The 27,283-nt window shown below is 41.9% G+C and overlaps 2 protein-coding genes across 5 annotated transcripts in view; one reads left to right on the top strand and one right to left on the bottom strand.

Annotated features, from left to right (window-relative positions):
- Positions 1-199: 199 nt before the first annotated feature.
- rnaset2 (ribonuclease T2) lies at positions 200-7,189 on the bottom strand. Of its 2 annotated transcripts, XM_048270427.1 has the most exons (11): positions 7,073-7,170; positions 6,154-6,198; positions 5,757-5,832; positions 5,612-5,663; positions 5,131-5,180; positions 4,534-4,591; positions 4,374-4,438; positions 3,930-4,043; positions 3,745-3,790; positions 2,633-2,707; positions 200-1,906 (listed from the first exon to the last, which is right to left on the bottom strand). In XM_048270427.1, the coding sequence occupies exons 3-11, from the start codon at positions 5,822-5,824 to the stop codon at positions 1,697-1,699; spliced, it is 738 nt and encodes a 245-aa protein (XP_048126384.1). In that variant the 5' UTR covers positions 5,825-5,832; positions 6,154-6,198; positions 7,073-7,170; the 3' UTR covers positions 200-1,696. The 2 variants fall into 2 exon arrangements, with proteins under 2 accessions (XP_048126384.1, XP_048126383.1); XM_048270426.1 differs by lacking the exon at positions 6,154-6,198 and having other exon boundaries at positions 7,073-7,189.
- A 927-nt stretch (positions 7,190-8,116) lies between these two features.
- Positions 8,117-27,283, top strand: part of myom2b (myomesin 2b) — a 31,779-nt gene continuing 12,612 nt past the window's right edge. The window contains exons 1-16 of one of the 3 annotated variants that reach the window (XM_048269898.1): positions 8,117-8,213; positions 9,621-9,726; positions 17,908-17,962; positions 18,397-18,551; positions 19,055-19,141; positions 21,133-21,221; positions 21,686-21,736; positions 22,075-22,239; positions 22,959-23,120; positions 23,317-23,458; positions 23,822-24,021; positions 24,137-24,190; positions 25,054-25,181; positions 25,370-25,553; positions 25,744-25,918; positions 26,427-26,548. In XM_048269898.1, coding sequence (XP_048125855.1) covers positions 9,641-9,726; positions 17,908-17,962; positions 18,397-18,551; positions 19,055-19,141; positions 21,133-21,221; positions 21,686-21,736; positions 22,075-22,239; positions 22,959-23,120; positions 23,317-23,458; positions 23,822-24,021; positions 24,137-24,190; positions 25,054-25,181; positions 25,370-25,553; positions 25,744-25,918; positions 26,427-26,548 — 1,855 coding nt within the window. In that variant the 5' untranslated portion in view covers positions 8,117-8,213; positions 9,621-9,640. The remainder of the gene's footprint in view (positions 8,214-9,620; positions 9,727-17,907; positions 17,963-18,396; positions 18,552-19,054; positions 19,142-21,132; positions 21,222-21,685; positions 21,737-22,074; positions 22,240-22,958; positions 23,121-23,316; positions 23,459-23,821; positions 24,022-24,136; positions 24,191-25,053; positions 25,182-25,369; positions 25,554-25,743; positions 25,919-26,426; positions 26,549-27,283) is intronic. The other 2 variants (XM_048269899.1, XM_048269900.1) reach the window with 2 other exon arrangements.

Raw genomic sequence — 27,283 nt, 5'->3', positions numbered from 1 at the left:
TTCAAACTACCTTTAACAATAGGACACACAGATACATTATGGGGACCTTTTTAGCCATCTACTGCTTGAGCCTTCAAACATGGGATGGGCAGACAAACTAATCTCACACTAGCAAAACTGGAGGATGTAGTATTCTCTGCATTGTGTAACATTCATCTTCATAACAAAAAGTCTGAATTTGGAGGACAAGGAGGGCATGTAAGGTTATTTATTTTTTTTTATTGTTTTTTATCATTCAAATAGACATTGCAATAGAAAAGTGCTAAAATCCAGTTGATTATCTCCAAAACATGATTCACACATTATAATGCTGATTTATGAAAATGACCAATTCCAATTTCTGTATTATTGTAGTGTTAGAAATTACATAACAAACAACAATGCATAACAACATAACAACTCAGGTCTGCTCCTCTCTCTACTACAGTAGTGAGAGAACCTTTAAGCAAACAAATGCTGACCCCCAGTGGTCACAACATGTACATACAAGAAAAGAGGATCAATGACAAATTGCAAGTGTGCAAATTATAAAACGTATAAAACCTGAAATAAAAATAAATTAAAGATAAAAGTAACATATAAGCAAACACAGATGGAGTCAAAAATAAAATACTCTGCTTGAGCGTGGAGTACCATCAAAGCATTTAGCTGGCTGGCTTGGTTGATTTACTATGTCATTCTACGCCACAACCACCAGTCTTCTCCAAATGCCACTCAGAACTACACAATAAATGTAAGTAGTTGCTAAAGCTAATTATAGAAACAATTCTGTGGGGAAATATATTAAGTTAGAATGCAATACTAATTCAAGAGAAATGTAAAGTAGTAAAATTAAAAGTAAAAAAAAAAAAAATAAACTTCCTCACAGTTCTCATTGAATGCTTAACTATCAGTGCATAGTAGGGACAAGTATACCGTTCATCCCTTACCCTGATACAGAATTCTACTACCATGAAGATGACAGAAGTTGCTAATGTCAAATAATGGGAAATAAGAACATAAAGTTACAAGAGTCTGGGGATTTCTCTTCAACAACCCTCCCAGTGAAAATACCATCCTAATTTGTAGAGCCTAATCCTAACTCCAAAATTGCATCCTAAAAATTACTATAAGAAATAGCAATAAATGAATAGAAGCACTTATACTGTATATCTTCAAATGTAACACAGACAGCACTACTTCTCCCCTGAGGGTGACCTCTACCTTTTTCAAAATCGGTGGAAGTGAAATGGGGGTCCATTTTGTTTGATGTCCAGCAAAAAGCTGCTTATTCATAGTTGCTCATTAATGTTTAAAACTGTGGCAGGCCACCAGAGTTTTAAAGACGGAGAGGACAGAAAAGGAGAGAGGGCGAAGCAGTTGGATAGAGAGAGAGAGAGCAAGAAAGAGACTAAAGGCCCTTAGTGAAATGGTAGGCAAAGCTCAAAAAAAGCCCATCAACAAAGTTCTCGTGCTTGAACAATACCCATCATGTGGCATGTGGGTGTATTGAGCCGACTCGTCAATGACATACACTTTGTGTCGTGGCAAAATGAGAATAAGACACTGATTGTGATACTGACCAGCAGAGCATTTTAAAGAAAAGAGGAAATGTGATTTACCACCAAAACCACAATTAAGCGAAGTCAAACACAAACCGATGAATAGGTCAAATCCTCTAAACCACTACTTCGTCATTAGCCCTTAAAGAGGAACTTTAATGTCTTGTTTTGTTTTCTGTTACCACTGGATAATGCACAGGCGTGCCAAAGTCACAGACATGGAATGGTGAGGGCGCACTGAAGCGATTCAGGAGAACGTCATTGACTCGGCTCCACAGGTCTTCCTTTGACTTCTCGCAGGCAATAGGCATGAAGTCCCTGTTCAAGCAGATTTCAACCTGGCCCAATACCTGAACATGCTCACCCTACAAACACATAAATAAATAACAATGATATATTTATGAATATATAATGAATTGATGAAAGAGTAATATGAATATGAATGAATGGATAAATTAATAATAATAATAATAATAATAATAATAATAATAATAACCACCACCATCATCGGATACAATCTGGATTCATTTTTAAGGTTGATGATGTGGCATTTTGAAACATATAGAAATTAATGGGCATGGCTGTATACTGTTAGCTAGTAAGAAGTTACTATAATCTTAAAGGGGTTCTAAGCGATGCTGGGCAACGTCACTTCTGTTGACTTTCACCAGAGAGCTAGCTCGCTGCTTCCTGCTTCCTCCCCCTCCCTCCCGTGCTGCTCCCGTGCAATTGGAACTCTCCTAAACGCGCATCTCATCTGTGATTTGCTAGAACAGTTTGTTATGTTTTCATGGGCTAGGTTTGCCCAGGTTGTTTTTGTTGCTGTTCTTGGAGCCTGGGCTGTCCACAGTCTTTTTACAGTTCAGGACACAAACAGCTAGCGGTTAGTTAGGTGCTGTTTGCAGTAAATGACATAAAATGTTGTAGCCTAAAAAACGCGTGGCATCGCTTAGAGCACCTTTAACACAGATTTTGACCCGTGTTAAAGAATTTCTGGAAGAAACAAATAAATAAAATACATACTGTCCATAGATGAATAATTTATATCTTGTTTTAGACAATTACATTTAATGAATCACAATAATTTGTACCTTGGTTGATGCAACACACTGAATCTTTGGTTGGGCACCAAAATGCTGCCAAATGCAACGCTCGATGTCATCAAACTGAAGAGAGTGAATGTGCATATATCAATACAGACTTACACAGCAATTAACCAGCACACACATTTAGACAGATTCCTGTGCCAATCAACTACTTTGCACACACAACACACAACCACCCACCCACCCACACACACAATTTTCAACATTTCTCACATTTGAACTTTCAGGATGCAGCTCTCTTTCTACAATCTGTTGTCACAGATTTGGTATGAAAGCACACCTTGACTATGTTGTGCATTCAGTATGCCTAATCTAACGAATATGCTTTAAGCTTGGCCTATTCATACTCTTTGTGGTTGGGGAGCCATTCATAGGCTCTATGCTTGTATCTGCCATGCCAACACAGATACTGTAGTGGCATGAGGCAGAAATTCAACAGTGCATGTTCAGTGCTCACATTGTGCTTCAAGTCCTTAGAAAAAAAGAACACTCTCTGGATCCACACTGGATACAATTTCCAACACACACACACACACACACTTCGCCAACCAAACAGTTTTAATTTATATTTTATACAGCAGCAGTATTAGACCACTGGTTTGCTAAGCAGGATGAGAGCCAGAATGCCCTCATCAATCCAGTCAGTTCAGGTCATTGATCCCTTGTGAAAAGAAACGAGCAACGAAGCCGGAGCAGGGCTACAGCTCTGGAGTTGCGAGATAAGACATGAGGCTTTGCTCTGTGGTCTCATGCTTTGCAGGAAGTCACAGGCTATGAAACAACACTGTGAAGTCACACTGTGGTTCCGGCAAAGTCTTGTCCACACACACATGATGTACCAACCAAACACACTCAACAGATTTAATTTCAACACACACACACACACACACACTTTTCAATATCTGAAGCCATCATGATCCTCAACTGACTGATTTGTTCAAACCTTTACACATATCTTGCTGACAACTCGCACTTGAATAAAGAAGACAACCTTTTGCTTTTTGTATAGATTCAACATGCATTTCCATTAAATAATATGCTGTGACTATTTTAATATAATATATAATACGGTTTATTCTGCTGTAGCCCATATTTACCTGGTAATTCTGCTCTGAAGGCTCAATACCAGCATTTTTCAGGGTGCTGAGAAAACAAACAAACAAAGAAGGAAAACAGTTAAAACTGGTTTTGTAACTCATCAAAAACATCCATCCATCAAATCCACACTACTTCTTGATCTATTAACTCTAGTAATGGTCTATACAGTCTTTAGTGTACTTACTTAGTGAGGTCAAACTGTTTGTACAGTTCAAGAGCTTTGCTGAAGTATTTATGCTGACTGTTAAGAGACTCCACTGATGTAGCACACGTTCCATGTTTATGCCATTCGTAACTCCTAATTGAAAATACATAGAGACAAGCAGCTGTTGATACAAAGTATTCAAGATGAATACAGAATTCACCTCAATAGGTGCCTGCTGGTTCTGGCCATGATCTGTTTTTTTGTGGATCAGCATGAGTTTAGAGTTGGACAAGTAGACAAGTAATGTCCACAAGTAATGTCCACAATCCTACGATTACTATAATGATACATGTAAAAATGACACTTTTAAATCTAGCTCATGGTAATAACAATGTCCATTATGATGCGGCACAGTGATACCGCACACTATTATGAAATTGTTGTCTACTAATTTCACTCTAGTCATGGTCATTATTGACATACCAAAACTGAACAGAGGTCGGATGTAGAAGATTTGGCCAGTATTTATCCATATCTGGCTTTAGGTCCTGAAAAACACCATCAATGGCATTAAAAAAGGATTAAAACGGTAAAGAAAAAAAATCAGTGTAAAGAAGATGCACAACCCATCCAATAAGATTACCTGTATTTCACTCATATTGAATTTCCATGTGTTGTTACAATTCATGCCTGTGTTTGGCCTGTATATCAAAGTAAGACATAGAAACAAGTATATTATTACTTTACATTTCTCATTTAGCTCACACTCTTATCCAGAGCAACTGACAGCCACCCCCAGGAGCAACTATGGATTACATGCCTTGCTCAGTGGTACGTTGATAACAGTGCTAGTGACGGTCTGAAACCGAAAACGTTTTGGACTTTTCACTGGGTAGCACTTTATACCATTTTTTTATTAAACAAGTCAACTTAATTAAATCATCAGTGTTTGGTGTGTGTGAGTTCATCCTGGTTTGACTGTAGTAATTCACGTTGGAACTACCACACCTGGCCGGCCTTGGTTTGGAGCGTGACACCCAATTGACTCTCAACAAACAGCCTTCTGAAGTTCCAATAAGAGGCCAAGATCCCTAATCACTAGACCACCGTCATGCCGTAGAAAGTGGATTACCAGATGTGAATGTACAGTACATGTAAGCATATTCACATAATTATTACTGCCAAATTACTGTGAACATGATTACTGAATCTGATTAATTATGTCATCGTATCTTCTTACCAAAGTCCATGCAAAGTCCAGTATTTGAAGTGTTGTTTGCAGTGTGCCGTCTGAAAGTTAGAAGTTTAGGAACTGGTCATGCATATCGAATACATTGAACTACATTTTTGTTCATAAATACTAAATGGGAAAGATGGCACAGTGTTATTGTTTAAATAATTTGACTAGCATACACTTTTAAGGCAATCATTTTCACACAGATTACATAGCTTAGCTTTGGCTGTATATGTATTATAATATATAGTTGTTAGTGATTACGAATCTGACCGTATCAGCAGATCACGTCACTGTTTATTACTGAGACCAGAACTAAACTGGTTTTAAAATTCCCTTATTTTAAAAAAAGTAAAAGTTAATACAACATGGGTACCAGACCAGAGCCACAGTGGAGACTTACAAAAACATCAGTACATTATGCAAACACTTTGTACAACATAAGAGATCTTATGGAAACAAACACACAAATCATTACAGTACATACTTCACAGAATGTTTGTGGCCAATGGAGAGTCAGAGTAATCTTGCTCCATGGTCTGCAAAAAAATAAATAAAAAGTGTCACCATCAGTCAGTAACACATGACAGTACAGTAATACTGAAGTGTTTTCTTAGCGCAAGACGACTTACTGGAGGTAAAAGGGGGTCACCAGGCCATATGCGAGGAACAGAAGTGTCACAAGTGCAATCGCTCTCATTTTAAACCCTGTGAAATGTTGAACATAACGTTAACTACTATCTGTTTTGATTAGGAGTTGCAAAGGGACAGAACATTTCAGGAAACTTTCCAGATACTTTCCATGGGAAGTTAAGTTGGGCAATGTTGACAATTTCAACAATTTTATTTTTACCCATTACGCATTTCATTTTTAACCATTTACAATATTCCAAGTTGGAATAAATTGTCATGCAACTGTGTTAGCGAGCTTAAATCTAGCATATTTGCTGCACAGTATAAATACACAATATACATTTTTTATCCAGTATTTGCTAGTTAATACCATACCCTAATAATATCAAAACGTACGTGACTGGGCTTGGGCTCAAATGCAGCAGTGTGGCTTCAAGAGACCTAGTGTGCAGAATTCACAAATTATCTTTGCATGTGATGGAGGGTGTGTGACTTCAATAGACCTGAAGTAAGTAACATTAGTTAATATGCTGTGTGCATGTAATTAAGAAGTGCACAGTGCAGGTTAGAAATTTAACTGAATTTGCATTAAATGTGGTTGCTTTAACCAAGATCATGCTGCATTTCCCCCAACTAGGCATACATCCATGTAAAAGGCAAACCTCCCATTTTGCTAATTTCCCATGTATTCCCATCCGCATTAATTCCCATGGAAAGTTCCCAACTTTGAAATTTCACGGAGTTTTGCAAACCTAGTTTTGATACAATGTGTCTGACCTCTCTCTTGTCTGAATAAATAGCCTAGGATTGAGCAATCTGGCTGTTGACTGAATCTCACAGCACAAACATAGACTGTATAAAATAGGGCACAACGCAGACAATAATACACCAACAGTTAGACTAACTACATAGCCCAAGCTAACTACTACACACACAGCTGTTAAACCCATAGCTAGAAGGTAAAAGGTTAACTGCTTTCCTCTTTTTAATAAGGCTAGATTATCTAGGATAACGTTATTTTTAAGCATCAGAAGAAGACTGACGTTTCTATGATCTTGTTAGACAGATAAAATGAGCCAGCTAACTTAGACACAGTCAAACAAACATACTCCCTGTAAAAAAGTGAGGTTTAAAGTAATATTAGCATAGTCAGAGGGAAAAGCACGGATGCGGTTAAGACTTCCCTAGCTATGCTATGCTAGCCAGCTGTAAACAAGATCACTACAACAACAAAAGCCGCTCGCTAGTCAGCCAGCTGTCAAACATGTGACTCAACGTTATATGTGTTAAAAGTCTAATCAAATGTGCTTTATACCTGTTTTTGCCGGATTATCGTTAGCCTTGTGTCTTGCACCAGAGACCACAACTTCTTGCTTGCTCTCACAACAAGTCGCAACACAACACAAGTCTGAATAGATATATTCACAGCGAGTGAGTGCACGTGCAAAAGTAGTCATGTGACTTCCAAACGTCACGAGTAGACGTATTGCATTTGAGCCACCCGACTTTAATCAGACTTTATTATTAGGCTAAATTACTTTGCTTTAATTCGTTAGAAGAAAAAAACTATCAACGTTTAAAACTTAAGGTGTGATTGTTACAAAATGACAATAGTAGGCATTGTCCTACTCTAAAACCAAAACGTAGGCAATTGGCGATCAGTCTCAGGTAGCCTAGGTTAGGCTAAATCATTTCGTCAAACCCATAATTACTTAAATTGACATAGGCTTGAGATTAACATCAGAGTCTTGAGATTAACATCAGAGTCTCTGCTAAACTTAAGAACCACGGAGTAAGATATCACTCTACTGTATGTAAAAATAGCTTGGATCAAGTTCAGTTTTGTGTTGTCTCAAAGTCCACTGCTAAGGAATCGTAGTCTAACTCAAAGGAAATTTCGCAAAATTAAATATCTCTTTGTGGGGTATGAAAGTTCCGCAAAGTGTATAGCCTAGGCCTACAGTAGCCCAGGTTTTGAGGTTTGAAATATATTTTGTAATTTTGCTGTAGCCTGCAGGCGTGCGCGTCAATGCACATGCGCAATTTATAACCCACCAGTCTCCAAAAGGTGTTCGGTAAATTAGTCAATGGTCCTTCAATAGGATAGCTTCAATTTGAGTGGTCTGCAGTGTCCAACCACTTTGTGTCAGAAAGTTCCCTGAGGCAACAAACTGATTTTCGATTTAAAATGTGATAAACACATTAAACAGAGGGGGGAAATATGTAGCATAATATCGTTAATTGATGCCCCGTGGTCATAGCTGAATCGCCCACTTCAAGAACAAAATGAGGGGGAAAGCTGGTGTAAATGCTATATATAGTCTTATGCCTATCCATAAATGGGATGCGACGGCGACAGCATTCCCTGTGGGTAATATTTTGTTTTCATCAGCGAGTGGCTCCCAAGCGGGTTGAGGTTGTTCCACCTCTACTTGGCTCTCCTGTAATCTCCCAGGGTAAGTTAGCCTGGCCTGTTATTGGGCTTTATTCATTTATTCTTGTAGAGCTATTCAGAGCTGCATTTATAAACAATGACGTCGTCTTTAGCGCTTTCAGACTTTTGGTTTGCAAAAAAGTTAATGTAGGCCTGTAGGCTGTGTCATGTTAGATATAGCCTATTCAGCCTAGACTTACAGTAGCCTATTTACTTTGTTTAATTATGCAGGCTATATGACAGTATAAGATGAGGCTGTTGAACACAAATGCATTGTGATATTAGTTTATTTGAGCCTAATAAAACACACAAAAATAAATAAATAGTAGAGCATGGCTGATTTTTTATTTTACTTAAAAGAAACAATAAGCATCCTACTCAGTTGAGTCATTTTGTGAATATAGCGATGACGTTTTCACTGTATGGTACAAAGTGAAACCTCTTGTTTAATGGGTTCAAGTATGTGGGTGTTGATATTTCTGGTGCCTGAATATCTGAAGTGCAGCGAGTTTCTTGAACATAAAGAGCATGTAGGCTACTGCAAGTGATTCCTCTGCATGATTACCGTTGAAGAGGGTGGATGGCCTTTCCTTCACAAGAAAATGTCATTCTTTATTTTCCCCAATGCTTTATATTTATTGTTGTAGTGTTGGTTTATGTATTTCTTTGCAATAAAGTACAATAATTGCATTTCTAATATAGAGTAAATATATTAGGCCTAGATAAATTTTTCAAACATATTTGAAAACAATAGTTTTTGCATTAGTGCTGGATTTACTAAAGCAAAAGGACATGTTAACAAACAAATCTCTCATATTACTTCTCTCATAATCGCTGTAATTTTGGTGTTACTTTTGGTTTTATTTTTTATGCTTCACCTCTATCCTTCATCTCTGTTTCTCTATTTCTGAAAAATGTACAGCTGTTTGTACACTGTTGCAGGTATTTATTGTCATCAAACCTGAAATGGAACACTCAACCCAACAAACAATCACATAAATTAAATTGTTTCTGGGACTTAGGCTATAATGGCACCTTTTACACCATAGAAATCATGAATGGCTACTGTACCATAGGTACCAGCCTTTCTTGACCCCCACCCCACTCCCCTGTCTCACACACCAACTTCTCCCCCACCAACCCCCAGCCTCTAATTTTAAACCAAGACTGAATCTACTTTCCCTCTGGCCAGCAAATATAATCTACAGCCATTTCTTGTAGCGCACCATTAATTCAGACCCTCTAGCCCTTAGGGCCTCTGAAAATTGAAGAACACAAGGTCCCGAATGTATCACTGACTTACAATGTGGAGGACAAAACCACCACAAGCATATGCCAAGATTTCCATTGTTTCAGAAAAGTGGGAAAGTCTCATTTTAATTTAGAATGCAGAGATAGTGCATATTTGTATTCCTGACTTGATCTGTAGGTCCCTTGAAGTTTTCAAATATGGCTGCAACAGTTGCTGCCCACAAGCACTTGAGCCACGGCTGCCGCAGTAGTGAGTCTAAATATGTTGTCAAAGAGTACTCCAGGTAAGAGACAGGTTGGGAGGTCTTCGAGACTTTACTAAACAACCCGTCTTTGGCAGATTGTTTCAGCCAATTAACATATAACTTCAATTTTGCCTCAATACCTAGAATAGTCCAAAAAGTAACACAAGAATGACACATTAGTTTCTCTGTGCTATGCCTTTTAGTAGACATGTTGCATAGCTTAACATTTACTCATTTTGACCTAATGGGTTTTAGAGCTGTATTCTCTAACCCTCCATGCCAAGGGTACCTTAATAATAATCTCCTAGCCATGCTATCTCTGCTATGTCAGAAGAATACACTCAATAATCTTTTATATCAATAGCATATCATGTGTTACTGTGCCGGTGACAGACAAGCAATTTTCACTGTATTAATTAATATGCCCATAACTGTGTGCTGTGGGCCTACTGCAGGTCAAAGCTTCACTGCATAGTCATGTTATTTGGCACCTTTCTTAATCATAATGCTAATGACATAACCTGATGTATCTAGATGTTTGCAGCATTATTTTAAAATGTTAATATTTAAATTAATATTTACATGCGTATAACAATCAGTGGTTTTGTGCTGCTTGGGAACAGCCAATGTTATCTCAAGCATGTCATAAGACACAGTCACCTCTGTTGACACAGCAGGTGAGAGCGAGTGGTGCTTCATAGCCTACTTACATTGCTGTATTGTGCTTTTAAGCTCAGCACAGAGAAATGCATGCATAGGTCACTGTCAAGTTTAAACTCACTGTTGTGTGAGTGAAGAATAACAGTACTGCTGACTGCTTGACCAGATGTTTTCAGAAGAGTGAATTAAATTGCACAGAACCCACACCGCCTCTCAAAGTCAAGGGCATGGATATTTGAAATCCCTTGTTTGAATGTATTAGCCTTCATTGATTTTTTTTCTTTGCATCGCTAAGTATGTAACAATCAGCCCTTTACGTCCTTTTTAAACAGCTGTGTTACTATAAACGACAAGGGTTTCTTGGGAATGAAAGTAATCGACAATAACAAACCGCTTCAATACTGTCACAAAATACTTTGGCCTTATTACACCAACACATATGCATAAGAGCCGTATACTGCCGCTAATAAAGCACAGCAACCAACAAATATTCAGACGGCGCTGAACAAAAAGAAAAGACGCACCAAACAGTTGAATTGAATGACGCCAGCTAACGCAGTATATTATTATTACACCAATTATCCCGTGCAACCACACAATACTTGAATCTCCCCCTTGTCTCAGTCCCCAAAATTAAACTAAAAGTCCAAACTAAAACGAAAACTTCAGGTCTTTCCCAGGATCGCGCTATAGTCTTTATATTCCAACCAGGAAACAGGTAGGCGCGAGAATAATCCTCTGTCGGAGCGCAGCTTAAAAATAAATAATCCACAACAAAAAGGCAAAAGGTCAAGCAAGCTGATTTTAGTGATATACCACGCCAAAAATACCCAAACGAGATAGATCTCACCAGATCCGTTGAACGCCGGGCAACGCACACGCGAAGTTGAAGTTTGGGGGTCCGGCACGCCCTCTTGCTGGAGACGCGCGTATGAGGTACAGTCTATGCAGTTGCACAATGTTTTCCTCTCCTCCCTTAAAAGCAGTCTCTTAAGACGTGTTTTTTTGAATTCTCAAAACCCAGGGAACTAGCTTTTTTTTATGTGGCTGCAGCAAACAATACTGGCGCCACGCATTCAAACACCCTGCCTTTGCTGAATCTCTCCACCGACCGCCCAAACACCTGACGCGACCCCCCCTAAGCTTGTATGCGTGGTCATAGTAATCGCGACGAGGCCTTAAAGAGACACCCCACATTCTTACCAAAACCACAGTGGACAATACATATATTACACAGATATACATATGAATATCATTCCTCATACATAAACATTATAGGAAATCAAGATAATGTTCCGTTACAATAATAAATGTAAAGGAACACTTAAATTAATGTGACGGTGTCACAGATCCCCCCCCCCCCAGCCGGAGGCATTGGGGCCAGAACCCCGAAGTAGGGTTTCAGGTTGACCACATTAACAGTGTCCATTTTTTTGTCCTGGTCATTCCACTGTATACGGTAATTGATGGGGCCTAGTTTTCTCACCACAGTAGCTGGACCTGACCACTTGGGCGCAAGCTTCGATGAGAAGTTTTCTGATGCTTTAGAGAGTGGGTGAGTACGGACCCAGACCAGGTCTCCCGGCAGGAGTTGTGCCCCCTCCCGGTGGGTATTGTAATACCTGGCTTGTCTGGACTGACACGCCAACTCTCTTCTTGATTTGCTCATTCATTTGTTTTGTCTCTCCAGGAGTGTGTATGGTGACTGTTGTGGCGTAGGAGGTGAACTGATGAGTCTCTCCAGTGGACCCTTCAGGGTTCTTCCGAGCGCCAGCTCTGCAGGTGTGCGGCCTGTGGTTTCATGATGGGCAGCATTGATGGCGAAACGGAACTCCCTGATCCACTGGTCCCAGTTCTTATGTTGGTCCCCCACATATGACGCAATCATTGTCTTGATGGACCGGTTGGACCGGCCCGTGAGGTTGGCTTGGGGTGATAACTGGTGGTGAATTTCTGCGCCACTCCCCAGGTCTTGCAGAGGTTAGCTATTTCATGGCCAGTGAACTGCGCGCCCCGTCCGAGACCAACTCCCGTGGGACACCAAAGCGGGTGAAGATTTCATCCTTTAAGACGGACACAATGCGTGTGCCTTGCCATCTTTAAAGGGAACATCTCGACCCATTTTGTGAAGTAATCCACCAGGACGAGAAGGAAGGTGTTGCCTTTTTTTTTTGGGGAAAGGGCCCCATGAGGTCCATCCCCAGCTTTTCCCAAGGGTCCTCCACTAGAGTAGGCTGCATGAGGCCAGCCGGCTTCTGATTTTCAGCCTTGTAGACTTGGCAAATGGTACAGACCTTGACGTGATTCCACACGCCTTTGCGGAATGGATGGCCACCAGGCTACCTCAAGGATCCTCAGGAGTGTTTTTCAGCCTGCCCAGATGCCCACTCAGAGGATGATCATGGAAGTAGGCCAGAAAGACAGACACAAGAGACTTTGGGACTACCAGCTGATATTTTTCCCCTTCCTTCACAGGCACAGGAGTGCCGATACAGGAGGCCTTGCAACGCTGTGAAGCCTATCCTGTCCAGCCTACTAAGGGTGTCTGCCTCTTTGGCTAGGGTCTGTGACCTCTGAATCCTCTTCTTGTGCCTTCCCTATTTCAGTCAGGGAAGAGGGCAGATCGGGAGGAATCTGAGGCATTCGCCAACACACAGACTGCAGCTGAAGAGGGGAGGTGTAACAGCTCGACAGGGCATCAGGCACCATGTTATGGGGAGGCCTTTCCTGTACTGGACTTTGAATTTAAACTGTTGAGTCGCAGGATCCAGCGAGTCAGGCGAGAGGAGGTTTTCGGACAATTGAAGGCCCAGGTCAAGGCAGCATGGTCTGTGTGTATAGTGAACTCCCCTCAAGGTAGTGCCTCCACTTCTCAACAGCCCAGACGACTGCAAGACACTCCTTTTCAGAGGTGGAGTAATTGCACTCTGCACCACGCAACCCCTGGATGCGTGGGCGATCACCATCTCCCCTTCAGCTGTTCTCTGCACCAGCACAGCCCCCAAACCCACATCACTGGCATCCGTGGTGGGACTTCAAATGGCAGGGAGGTGTCAGGCTGCATGAGGATAGGTGCTCCCGCCAGTGCCCTCTTCAGCTGATCAAAACTGTGCTGACATTCCTCTGACCAGACCCACTCTACATCCTTCCTCTTCAGCCGATTCAAGGGAGCAGCCAGGTTCTAAATGGTCAATAAATTTGTGGTACCACCCCACAAGGCCTAAGAAACGCTGGAGGGTCTTTATGTTAGTGGGCGGTGGATACATGGTCACTGCCAGAGTCTTTTCTGGATCCACCTGCACGCCCTTGTCCCAAAACTACGTGGGCCAAGAACTTCAGCTCCTGCCGAAAAAGGCACACTTCTTAAGATTAAGTGTCAGGCCAGCCTTATGGAGCTTCTCTAGGACGGCGTGCAGATCCCGGAGATGTTGTTCAGGCGTTGGCTAAAAAGACTATGACATCGCCAATGTACACACAGCAGATCTTCCCTCTAAGCTCCCCCAGGACCTTCTCCATTAGCCGCTGAAACGCGGGCTCGCATTCATGAGCCCAAATGGCATACACCTGAACTGGTAGAGGCCCATGGGGGTTATCACGGCTGTCTTGGCCTTACTGTTCAAGTGGACATGGCGACCCGCCAATAGCCGGATTTCAGGTCAAGGGTGCTGAAGACTGCTGCACCGCATAGACTCCAATAGTTCGTGGATCAGAGGCATGGGGTAGGCGCCTGGGTGGGTTTTGGCATTGAGACGCCGAAAATCCACACAAAAAAACGAATGGAGCCATCTGGCTTCTTCACTAAGACCACCGGAGCACCCCAGGCAGACTGTGATGGCTCAATAATGCCATCCTGAGCATCTGCTCCACATGGTCATGATGATCTGCCGCTTGAAGGGCTTACACCCCCTGTATGCCCTGCAGCGACAGGCACCTCCTCCAGTGGTGAAGATCCGTGTTCCTCAACTCTGGTCTTGCCTAGTGTCCCAGAGCATACCATGGGCCAGGCCTGGAACAGTTTCCTGACCTCTGGAGGGTGGTCTGGAAAACAGGAGGCGCCACTCCCAATGATGGAAATGGACCCAATGAGCCTGGGCAGGGAACAGCTACATATAGGCTGGCATTGAACGATCTTCAGGCTCCTGCCTCAATGTTCCCTCTAGCGGTGAGACAGAAAAAGGATGGAAAGTATAGCCCCTGGGTCCCTTCACCCATAGGTCTGGTCTCCCATATTGATGATGGTGGAGGTTTTGCTAAGAAAGTCCAAAGCCTAGGGATGATCGGGAAAGCCAGGTGGTTGTCAGCCATGATAAATGTCTCCAGAGCCCATATCACCTCATGCCAGGTGTACAAAAAGCTGTGTCTTTCCCACAGCCCCATAAGTCTTTCCATTGGCCAGGGCAAAGCTCTGGTTATCACTGCTTCAGTCGCCACCGTCACGAGCCAGCTCCAGCCAGACACTCTGCTGCATGAGTGAGTAGGTGCATCCAGTGTCGAACACAGCATGGCACTGCTTTCCCCTCACCCACTGGGACATGGAGGAGCACCACTGGAGGCTTCCGGCCCCAGCTGCACTACTGTCACCACATCAGCAGGTTTCCTGGCATCCTTAGAAGGCCCCTTTGTCCTGGGTCTTCTTTTTAAGCCCTTCTCCTTGGCCTTTTGCTGGTCCACCTTTCCCCAGTACTCTTTAGATGAGCTGCAGTCTTTCTCCACCAGGGTGCCAATCTGAACCAGCTGGTCCATCGCCAGGACGGTGCCCCTGAGACAGCCAGCTATTCGAGGGTTGTAGTTGTTCAGGATCTTGCACCAACTCAGTCTCTGTGATGTCTGGTTTCCACCGCAGACACAGAGCACGGTAGTCGTGAAGCAAAAACTCCTCAGACACTGATCTGGCAACTGTACCATGTCCCGTAGCTTTTTCTTCTACCTGTGAGGTAATCAGGAGGGAGGAAGGCATCCTTAAAGGCGTCCTTAAACTCAGGCCAGTTGTGCACATTGTTTTTCGCCACCATCCACCAGCTATGTGCTGGCCCTTTGCTGTTGGACAGGGCTTATCAGCTCTGCATCAGACAATGGTCAGCACTGCAAAAAATGTTTCGCAGCGATCAACAAAATTAAGCACATCGGCCACTTCCCTGGACCCACTAAAAGAAGGAAACTCCATCTGTATAGCCGGCCTGGAATAAACCACAGCAGGTCTGAGGGTGGGTTGGCTACCTGAAGCACTCAAAAGAGGTGAGAGGCTCGTGCTTAGTGTAAAAGGCTGTGTAGGTGGCTGAGATAGTGCTCCCGGAAGGGTGTCTGAAGCTGGGCACCTACCACACTATGAGCTGGTTGGCTTGGAATGAGCTCATGAACATGAGGAGAAAAGGGCCGCACAGCACTGTCAGAACTAGCTGCCATGTCAGGAGTGGTCACGCTTGGTGAGAAGAGGAATGATGCCACTGATAGCCGGGTCATAACAGGCCCCGCCGTTACTAAGAGAAGCATGAGTTTGTGTGAACGCACTGGAGTAACAAGGTGCCAATGGAACACCATAGGAAACTTGAGCAGGAGTGGGGAGCGGCTATGAGGTGGAAGAATAGTAGCTCCCCGCGGCGTGGATAAGGCCTCGAGAGCAACAAGGCTGGCCCGCTCAGCCGCTCCATTTCTGCTTTCCATTTTTCATCACGCCTTTGTAAGCACTCCACTAATTTTTCCTCAAACTGTTTCAGTGTTGTTATCATGCATTGCTCAAGCACCTCAACACTTCGGGTCCACATAACTCCTTATACCTGCTTCTCTGTTCAAGGCACTATTAACAGAATCTCTGAAGTCAGTCTCCAGCGATTTAGTCTGTCCATGACTGAACCTAAGTCGGTGGTAATGGTTGTGAGAGCAGGAAGTGTGAGGTAAGATGTGTTTCCCTCATCTCCAATGCTTTGTTCATTCTCTTCTGGGTCTGACAGGTAAAGTGAACTAATTAGTGATGTTACTTCCCCCACAGGATTTCTTCTAGTGACCCATGCATCTCCCCCCTTGGTTCATGGTGCGGTTCACTAGGCCCGCCCTGATGCAGGTGTAGAAGCCCGGTGCCATGCTCAGAGATTTCGGCCCTGGGATTCGGCCAAGCTCAATTAGAGCTGGACCACTTTCTTGATACATATCTCCCCTTTTCCGTAATAAACAGTGCTTAATATTCAATGCAAAGCAGTGTAGTGTGTAAGCAATTATTGCTTTTGTGTGTTCAGCAATATACAGGATATAATTACAAGTTAACAACAGCAGACAATATTCCCCGCGACTATAGTAATAATAAAGCAAAGTCAAAATTACATTTCATTCCCGCGTACGGGCCACCATCTGTAACAATCAGCCCTTTTACGCCCTTTTAAACAGCTGTGTTACTATAAACGCACAAGGGTTCTTGGGAATGAAAGTAGTAATCGACAATAACAAACCGCCTTCAATACTGTCACAAAAATACTTTGGCCTTATTACACCAACACATATGCATAAGAGCCGGTATACTGCCGTTAATAAAGCACACAGCAACCAACAAATATTCAGACGGCGCTGAACAAAAAGAAAAGACGCACCAAACAGTTGAATTGAATGACGCGCTTAACGCAGTATATTATTATTACACCAATTATCCCCGCAACCACACAATACTTGAATCTCTCCCCCTTGTCTCAGTCCCCAAAAATTAAACTAAAAGTCCAAACTAAACGAAAACTTCAGGTCTTTCCCAGGATCGCGCTATAGTCTTTATATTCCAACCAGGAAACAGGTAGGCCGCGAGAATAATCCTCTGTCGGAGCGCAGCGAAAAATAAATAATCCACAACAAAAAAGGCAAAAGGTCAAGCGCTGATTTTAGTGATATACCACGCCAAAAAATACCCAAACGAGATAGATCTCACCAGATCCGTTGAACGTCGGGCAACGTTAACACGCGAAGTTGAAGTTTAGGTCCGGGCACGCCCTCTTGCTGGAGACGCTGCCAGATGAGGTACAGTCTATGCAGTTGCACAATGTTTTCTCCTCTCCTCCCTTAAAGCAGTCTCTTAAGACGTGTTTTTTTTGGAATTCTCAAACCCAAGGGAACTAGCTTTTTTTCTATGTGGCTGCAGCAAACAATACTGGCGCCACGCATTCAAACACCCTGCCTTTGCTGAATCTCTCCACCGACCGCCCAAACACCTGACGCACCCCCCTAAGTAAGCTTGTATGCGTGGTCATAGCAATCGCGGGCGGCCGAGGCCTTAAAGAGACACCCCACATTCTTACCAAAACCACAGTGGACAATACATATATTACACAGATATACATATGAATATCATTCCTCATACATAAACATTATAGGAAATCAAGATAATGTTCCGTGCAATAATAAATGTAAAGGAACACTTAAATTAATGTGACGGTGTCACAAGTAGATGGTGTTGCTTTAAGATCATTAGGTTTATATAGTTACTCCAGTTGATAGAAAATGTAAAGTAAAATTGTGTAGTGAATCTTTCAAATGTAAAATGATCGATAATTACAAAATTTTAGTCATACTTATTTGTGATTATAGCTCTGAAGAAATTGCGGAATACAAACATCATTTCACAAAGACAATCCAGGACGTGGTAAGGGCCCCATGTGTCCTTTATGCAATATTGTACATGTTCAGACATTGTTGATTAGAGTAAGGGAGTATACGGATTGCATTATTTATATGAAATGATAATCATTTCAAATATTCTCCTTGTAAACCTGAGGATGTTTCAGAGGGAATTGAATTAAACTTACAATTAAACTTAAATTTGTATTATTTGTTTCAATATATTTCAATTATGGCATGGCATCAACAATTTTCATGTTTCTTCCAGTGTTATAGCAGGAACTGTGCTATCTGTTTGTTACTTGGGTCCAGTTTTGTAGCAGAAACTGTGTAACTGTTTGCCTTCCTATTGTGTTCAGACCTCTTCTCTATATCAATAGGTCTACCTTTCACAAAGCATAAAAAGTCTTGTTGCGTTTTTTTTGTCTGTCTACATAACACCTCTCTGTTCTCCGATAGCTGCACAAGAAGATGCCAGAGAAACATATACGTGAGGGGTCCATGATCAGGGGCCCCAGCTTCACGGTTAGGTTGAGATCCCACACAGTGTTCGAGAACACACCAATAAAACTGTTCTGCACTGTGCATGGATATCCAACTCCCATTGTCAAATGGTGAGTGTTTGATCAGTGCACTATTGTGGTGAATAGTGAAAAGAAGACCAAATATAGCATTACTGGAACTGCAACTGATATTATTAAAAAGGGCATGTTCATTTTATAGAGAAAAGTCATAGATAGATAGATAGATACTTTATTGATCCCCAGGGGAAATTCAAGGTCTCAGCAGCAGCATACATACATGGCTGAAGATTGAACTAATTGACATTCAAACTATTTTGTTGTGTGTTAAATCTGCATGCCTGGTTTTGGGGATTAACTGAGCCTTGTTGACAAGGCTGTTACAAGGTTATAAAGACCAATGTGTCTCAAACCTTTGGAGTAGACAGAGAGATCCGGTTCCTTTTTTGACTGTTTGTCTTGAAGGTTGAATGCACTCATGGAAAATGGCAGGTGGAAGTTCAGCTTTAATACAACAACAACAAGTAAACATACAGGAATATGCTAAATAAACTGAAACAAATGCACATTTTGTACTGTTTGTTGTCATTTTATAGGTATAAAGATGATGTCCTCCTTGACCTTTCATCCGGAAAATACCTAGTGGACGGCAATGCTGGAGTCAACACCCTTCTGATCAGCAAGTAATGTCTTAAGTTTTATCCTCTTTGTGCGTGGCCTCAAGTACTAAACAGTATTCAGAAATCTGCATGTACAATGGACTGTGAACATTTGTACATTTATTGAGACAAACAGTTATGTCCCAGTTTTACCATTTACTAGTTTTCTCGAAGGGAGAAAAGTGGCCAGAATTTACATTTGTACACAATTAGTGAAGGTTAAGCAATTCCACTTCATAGCGGTATGAATCGGCATTTTCTTTATCACAGTGTCATAACATCCTTAGTGAATGGCTGTATCTTTGCCTACATCCTTTGCAATACACCCCAACCAGTGGTGGGCTTACGGACAACACGTGTGGGTCCACAAAAGGTAGCTGGGTGAATGGCATCATGCTTTTCCAATTTTGTCCAAGGCGAACTGGAGTACCGCCTTCGTCTTAAGGTTCTGTCAGCTGTTCATTCCAAAACGCTGAGGTCTGTGTCATTCGACACGGCAGCTCCTTAAAGAGGAACTGTATCTCTCTGCTGTCACTGTGTCAGAAACGACGGCACAGGGCCGGCCAGCGAGTCCGCTCTCCACACAGTCTGCCTTTTCCCGTCAGAAAGTGAAAGGTCTATGGCGAAGAAGCTACCAACTGAGTGTTGATATTCCAAAATTGCTGAAGCCCTTTCACTTTCTGTGAAAACTGCTGCCCGACGCATGGTGGCAGTCTGGACGGAATGTAGAGAGAGTTTTAAAATAGTACTGTGGGCTTGAAGGTCACATTTCAGCCACTATTCTCACTCACCTCCCTCCTTGCGGTTTTGGCATGGTTGCCATTCACGTCTTAGAGGTTCCCATGTTCGACATGTTTTGAATGAATAAGCAACGTCCTAATGGAGCCCAAGTCATTATCCCTCAAACTCCAAGCATTTGGTCACTGCTAACCGGTGGTGTGATTTAATGGGCTCTGTAAAGGTTGGCCAAGAAGGCACTCATCGATCCATATATCCTTGCTATAATTATGCTGTTATGAAGAGCGATTTTGAACACAAACATAAAAAGTCACAAAATCGAACTTTAAATGAATCAAAAACAGCAGAAAATAATATCAATAAAACACCCTCCAGTCAACAGTATTCCCATATGGAAGCAAGCATACATATAATTATTAAACTACCCTTTCTCACAGTTTGGTATGTATAGGTAAACGTTTGGATCAAGGTCCTCTGAGTTAGCTGTCATTGCATGTATTAATAGAAGTCTTTATTGTCCACTGCTGTGGAAATTCATCTTTGGCCCCACAAACATATGGCACACACAAAAAGGACTATACAGCAGGTACAACATATAGCACACACAAACAGGATTTCACAGCAGGTACAACATATAGTATAGCACACCCAAACAAGACTTCACAGCAGGTACAACATATAGTATAGCACACCCAAACAAGATTTTACAGCAGGTACAACATATAGCACACCCAAACAAGATTTCACAGCAGGTACAACATATAGCACACACTAACAAGACTTCACAGCAGGTACAACATATAGCACACCCAAACAAGATTTCACAGCAGGTATAACAAATGGAAACATGGAAATGTGCAAAAAAGGTTGATCCCAATAAAAACAACAATAATAAACAATATAAGTTAGTCCAAGATAACAAAGGTTCAGTGGGGGCAGAGATTATGAATTATAAAAACTCATACATTTAATTGATTTAGCAAAATTATGGATGATGGTATAAAAGATTTCTTGAAAATGTTTCTTGTTGATCTTCTTCCTGAAGGAAGTCTTCCAAAAGTGTGATGTAGTGGATGTAAAGCAAAAGTTTGTGTTTTGCACATATTTACACATGGCTGAATAATAAAGGTTATTAAGTCCTGGATGTCAGTCCCTTTACATGATCAAAAGTATGGATTTAACATGAATTAACACATTACTTAATTAACACTTCATTATCAACAGCAAGTAAGAATTTCTAGATTTTCACAACAGTGCTTTATTTTTGTGTCATATAGATGTGCAATTGCGGACACTGCTATGTACACTGCTGTTGCGTCCAACTCTCATGGACAGGCCTCCTCTCAAGCCTCCATTATTGTAAAGAGTAAGTCCAGAACAGCAGTGAGAACTTTTGATGACTTTTGAAGCACCGTCTAATGATGTGGATTAGCTAAGCGTAGCACCACTGAATCACTCCTCAGTTCCCACAATAATAACACTAAATCACCTCTTTAAAAAGTAATACATTTGGAAAGGTCCCTAATGACATGTCATTTGCAATCAGTGCATTATACACTTATTATGGCATAAATAATAGTCATAATGTTTTATGGTTAAATGATAACTTCATCAGGAAAATGCTTAGTCAACTTAAACAATGAGCATTTAATGCAAATCATAATGGAGTTGTTGTAGAACTGTATTCAAAATGTCCACCATACCCGTCACGACACTTTTGCATAGCGATTAATAACGCTAGCAGTGTATGGGAGAATAGTGTTGTAGAAAATGACAAAGTAAATATCACATCCTTTTGGTTTTTAGTTGGTAACTCTTTCCTTTCTACAGAATTCAAGGAAGAAGAGGCTTCTTGTCCTTATGCGTGGACACCCTATGAGTGTAAGTTCTGTGCATAAATCTTGTGTTTGGCATTCAGCGTGTCTACGGTTCACAACATGGGTTCGATATTTTTTGCATTTTCCAATGTTTCTTGTTACCCGCAAGGATGCCCCTCAAATTCACACTAATGAACAAAACACATTTGCATGGGACATTGTCAGTGAACATCAGTAATAAATATATCCTCAAGTACTATTTAAGATATTCATGCCAAAAGATACAAATTGCCATATCAATAAAGATGCGATATTCATGCCTCTTCAGTTTCTGGAGGAAAATTGATGTGAAGATGTATTTTTTATATAAAATATATTTTTATTTTGTTTTTGTTTTTTTAGTCGCCATTTTGCCTGAGATCAAATACACAAAGATTACAATTACCTTCCTGGAGACTTTCAAAGTGACTTTTGCAAAGGAAGGGGACAGCGTCACCATGGCTTGTAAGATGACCATTAGTCCAAATCTTGCCAACCTGCAGCCTGAAGCACTGTGGTACAGAGATGGTAAGGACATATTTTAGGTTACAGATTTGGTTTCAATATCTATGTCTGCTATGAATGTAGAGTGTGTATGTGTGTGTGTGTGTGTGTGTGTCTACTGTGAATGTAATTGGCAGATGCACAGCCAGAGAAGCATCAGTGAGCCACAAAGGTGGGCGAAGCAGATCAGAGCATAGATTGAACTATCATAAATTCTTTACTGTGAAATGCTCTGTATTCATTAGAAGGTATTGTTATAGTGCACATGTCTAGTGAAATTGTGTTAATATAATATACATGGTGGAATTAAGTGATCTGGGCAGTTTAGCCTACTCCTTACATTATGAGTTTGACAGTCATGGTGGAATTAAGTGATCTGGGCAGGTTACTCCTTACATTATGAGTTTGACAATCCAGATGTTGTTCAGAGAGCTACCATACAGTATTTGAGAAATTTAGTCAAATAGCCTAGTAGTTATATTTTTCAAAATTACAATGTACAAAAATCAGTGTAAAATGCATTAATACAAAACACTGTTTACAATTCTACCAGTACAACCTGCTCTGTCCCCATTCTTGTTCTTCAAAAAAAAAGAAGATAGAAAAAGAAAAAAAGCTGCAGCCTCCAAATCATTTTCTAATCGGGAGGAACACACCTTGTTCCCAGAAAAAAAAGAAAAGAGAAAAAAAAAACTCTCTAGCTCTATCTAAAGGCTCAAAATGTGATTTCTCTGCCTCCCCAGAGCACCTTTTGAAGGAATCAAAGTGGGTGAAAATGGAGTCCGGCGGAGGTGTCGCTAAGCTCACCCTTCCCCAGCTCTACAAGGATGATGAGGGCGTGTACACCCTCCGCATGGTGACAAAGGGGGGCGATGCCGTGCACAGCGCCTACCTCTCTGTAGAAGGTAATCTGTCAGAGAGTAATGGATTCTCTGGGCGGCCCCGGCGTCCATCGTCATTTTTAGAAATTCTATTACCCGGTAGCCATTACGGGGAAAGAAATTCAGAATCACTCGACGTGGGTTGGCTCGCCATGGAGCCAGAGTCGCTTTCAATCTTCTTTCTTTCCTTCCTTTTTTCTATTTCTTTTTCTTCCTTCAGACGGTCCCCCACCAGTTCCTCAGGCACCTGGGGCTCCGATGGACATCAAGATCCATGATGCCAACAGAGATTATGTCATTGTGTCATGGAAGCCTCCGAACACCACCACTGAAGGCCCCATCATCGGATACTTTGTAGACCGGTGATTCCACTGACAAGCACTCTTTGTGAAAAGTGACAGGAGACTGTAGCTATTTATCTCCCGGTCTAGAGAGAATTTTACATTTTCCCTTCACAAGATAACATTGAAACAAAAATAACTAACGGACTGAGTAATGTAACAAGACACAGTCCGCTGACAGCAATAAACGATAAACAAGGCTATGTATCATCATCATTGCATAACAAGCAAACTATGTGACAAACATAGTTTAGTTCACCTACACCAAAATTCAGAGTGTTCTCTTCAGTGCATGGCTGAGAAAATACTTTAATCATTTGGGTTGTTTGGGCTGCCTCGACCAGATGGTCTCTTGTTTACTGACCTGTCTGCTTCCTCTGCCAGATGTGAGGTTGGCACTGAGAACTGGACACAGTGTAACGACTCCCCCATCAAGATCTGCAAATACCCAGTGTCCGGCCTGTTTGAGGGACACTCCTACTACTTCCGGGTCAGAGCCGTCAACTCTCACGGCATCAGTAGGCCTTCCAGAATGTCCGAACCTATCGCTGCTTTGGATCCGACCGAATTTGATAGACTTCAAGGTAATACAGGAGCCTTGCAGCAGGATGGCTTTTCATGCGTTTTACTCTTTGCAGCAGTGCATTGTCTACAGCAACTGATAGTATTCATAACTTGTGTCTTTTTCTGATTTTTCAGTCACAAAGTTGGGCGGCAAACTTGATGTTGTGACTTACATTGATGACCTTGAAGGTAGTATACTGTTCACAAATCAGTGAGTCATGTGTTTATATATGTCTGAGCTCATTATGGTGTTTATGGTACAGGTAGTCATTATTAGATATATTTTACAATTTGAGCTTTAGCGACAGTCACGTTTCCATATTCTTTCCATGTTTATTTATTTTCTTTTTTTCTTTTTCAATAATTAGCAATAATTATGCAGTCTATAATTGGATCTCATCTGAGAGGTGCTAATTAGGTTTTGATGAGAATTCCATCAGGAAGGCAGCATAGAGCCATCTGTGGTATCTCTTTTTCCAGAGGTGCAACATGTCACCCTCATTTCAGCTTGGTTCTGCCTCAGTTTTTGGACCACAATTACTTCTTATTCAGCTCTGGCTCAAAGTGAAATGGAGTCAATTTAGAATTCAATTTTTATTTCATGTTCGACACAAAAGACATGGAATAATCTGATGACTCAACAACATTGCAAGTTAATTAATTTTCCTCCTTTTATTCAGTTCATTTCCATAGCTCTTTCCAAAGTCGATAGTGCCAGCCCACTCACTGGTATTTTGATTGGCATTCTGTCATGTGGGTTCCATGCTAGATGTACAGCATATTTACTGCAGATTTCTACTCTTGCCATATGCACTGAGGCACACCCTCCCTTTTCCCCCAAACTGAAATGAACACATCAACCTGCCCCAGAGCTTTCAGCATGTGCCACAAAATACACACCACAGTGTGTGTAGCAACCATCGGATGCCATTAGTGTAACTTGGAAGTGCAGACCCTGTGACATTGCAGCTGACATTTCCTAGAGGTAATGCATGGCTGCGTGCTCGCCTCGGATGAGGACAGTAATTCGGTCTGATGTGCTTCGTCTCTAGCTGAGGGAAAAGCGCCCGGGGTGCCCTCCAACATCCACGCCTCCGAGGCCGACCGAACATATGTCGTGCTCAGCTGGACTCCACCTGCCTATCATGACCGCGCCCCCATGTGGTACTACATCGAGAAGGTTTGTCTTTGTCTCACCTGTGGGTATGGGGTACACGGGTGCACCATATTGCAACGGAGCTAACGTCACTTTCTACAGTGATTATCAAGCTGGCTTGTTTGTCACTGAAGAACTCTGTCACTTCATATCTATCCTTATTTATTTGAACGAGATTTTTGGGAGGTTTATTTTGACCTCATTTTCCCCAGACTCTGGTGGGAAGCGGTGCTTGGCAGAGGGTGAATACTCAAGTGCCAGTGAGATCCCCCCGGTACGCCGTGTTTGACTTGGCCGAGGGCAAAGAGTACCAGTTCCGAGCACTGTCGGCCAACATGTACGGCACCAGCGCACCTTCTGAGCCCTCCAAGCCTATTCAGACCCAGGAGCTCAAGGGTAAGAGACGGCTTCAGGGTGATTTAATTAATGCCAAAAATCTCTGACCTCATTTAAAATAAAATAATTAAAAAAAAACAACTGTGGGCCGCTGTGGTGCAGGATGGCACTGCCGTTGTAGTTAATTAAAAATAATGAGCCCATTTCCCCCCCCCCCGATTTTTAACGCACGGGGTGTTTGATCCGATAGGTGTGCCGTCCGCTCCGGGTCAGGTCGTCGCCACCAGGGAAACTGATACCTCGGTCCTCATTCAGTGGGCCCCTCCAAAAGAGCCCAACAACCTCATCGGGTATTATATCGACTCGTGCGTCAAGGGATCCAAGGACTGGGCTTCAGCCAATCACAAGCCAAACAAGAAAACCAAGTATGTTGTTTCTTATCTTTGTTTGTTTGTTTTTGTTTATCCATTTCATTTGTGCGCTTTCATTAAAAACCTGAATGTGAATGTCATGATATTAGAGTGTGTCCTTCTCAGTGCTGTTGGACTCAATTATTTTATGAAATGCTTTAGTGATGATACTCCTGACCTTGTCTCCTTGTTCGAGGAAACAGATGGAAAACTATTTAAATTTTAAAGATGGCAAGCATTGTGATTCACCATGCCTCTCATAAACTCCTAGAAGAAGAACATTGTGCTGATTATCTTCCAGTAGATTTGCATAACACACATGCACGCACACACACACACACACACACACACACACACACACACACACACACACACACACACACACACACACATGCACAAATAGTACACCATGCGTGAGTTCAGCGCAGCCGTTTTCTCCCATGGTTAAGAGATGACCTCATAACTCTCCTCCTCCTCATTATTGATGTGCGCCCTGAAATATCCTCTCCCCTGGTTTGTTTAGGTTCGTGGTTCAAGGCCTGACTACTGGTGAGACTTATGTGTTCCGTGTTCAAGCCATCAATGAGCTGGGGCTTAGTGATGAATCCCAGGAGTCAGCCCCCATCCTTGTGCGTGCAGCTCTCAGTGAGTATTGGTGGAGGGAGGGTATCAGAGGCTGTGTTTGCAAATGTGGTCTGATGAATTATGTTTGATGTTCTTCGAGACAAGACCGATGCCAGCCTGGAAATTGAAAATGTTCAGCTGGCCACCTCTGCCACCACCGTACTCAGTCACACACACATATGTGCACACACTTGCACATGTACACCTAAGACACACACACACACACACACACACACACACACACACACACACACACACACACACACACACACACACACATTCTTCCAGACACATACATGCTATGGATATACGCAATAATTAACCCACTCATACTTACACACACACACACACATATATATACATATATGTATGTGTATGCATATTATGTAGTATAGATAAATATTATTTTATCAGGTTCATCTCGGAGTGAGGTATCAACAAAAACATAGGAAATAAACCTCTAAATTGGTCCTGTTAGAATACAGATGTCAGCGTAATGTCAGTGTCAGCGTGTAATATTTCACAAATCTGTGAAGGACTACTACTCATCACACTATTATAGCACCTTCTTTTCCCCTCTAAATTAGTAATTTACCATATATGCCTAAGATTAAAGACTTGTCACTTCAAGAGTCAAGCTGTCTCATAGATTAGATTGGTCATTGCTTGGCAAACCATGCATTTTTGAAGCATCAATGCTGAGTGTTTAAACAACTGTTCAAACAGCCATGGATATAAATTAAAGGCAAACACTAG

Source organism: Alosa alosa, chromosome 18 (genome assembly GCF_017589495.1).
Source record: "Alosa alosa isolate M-15738 ecotype Scorff River chromosome 18, AALO_Geno_1.1, whole genome shotgun sequence".
Lineage (NCBI taxonomy): Eukaryota > Metazoa > Chordata > Actinopteri > Clupeiformes > Clupeidae > Alosa > Alosa alosa.
Note: the sequence above shows the minus strand (reverse complement) of the source record. Positions and strands in the feature narration are given on the sequence as shown.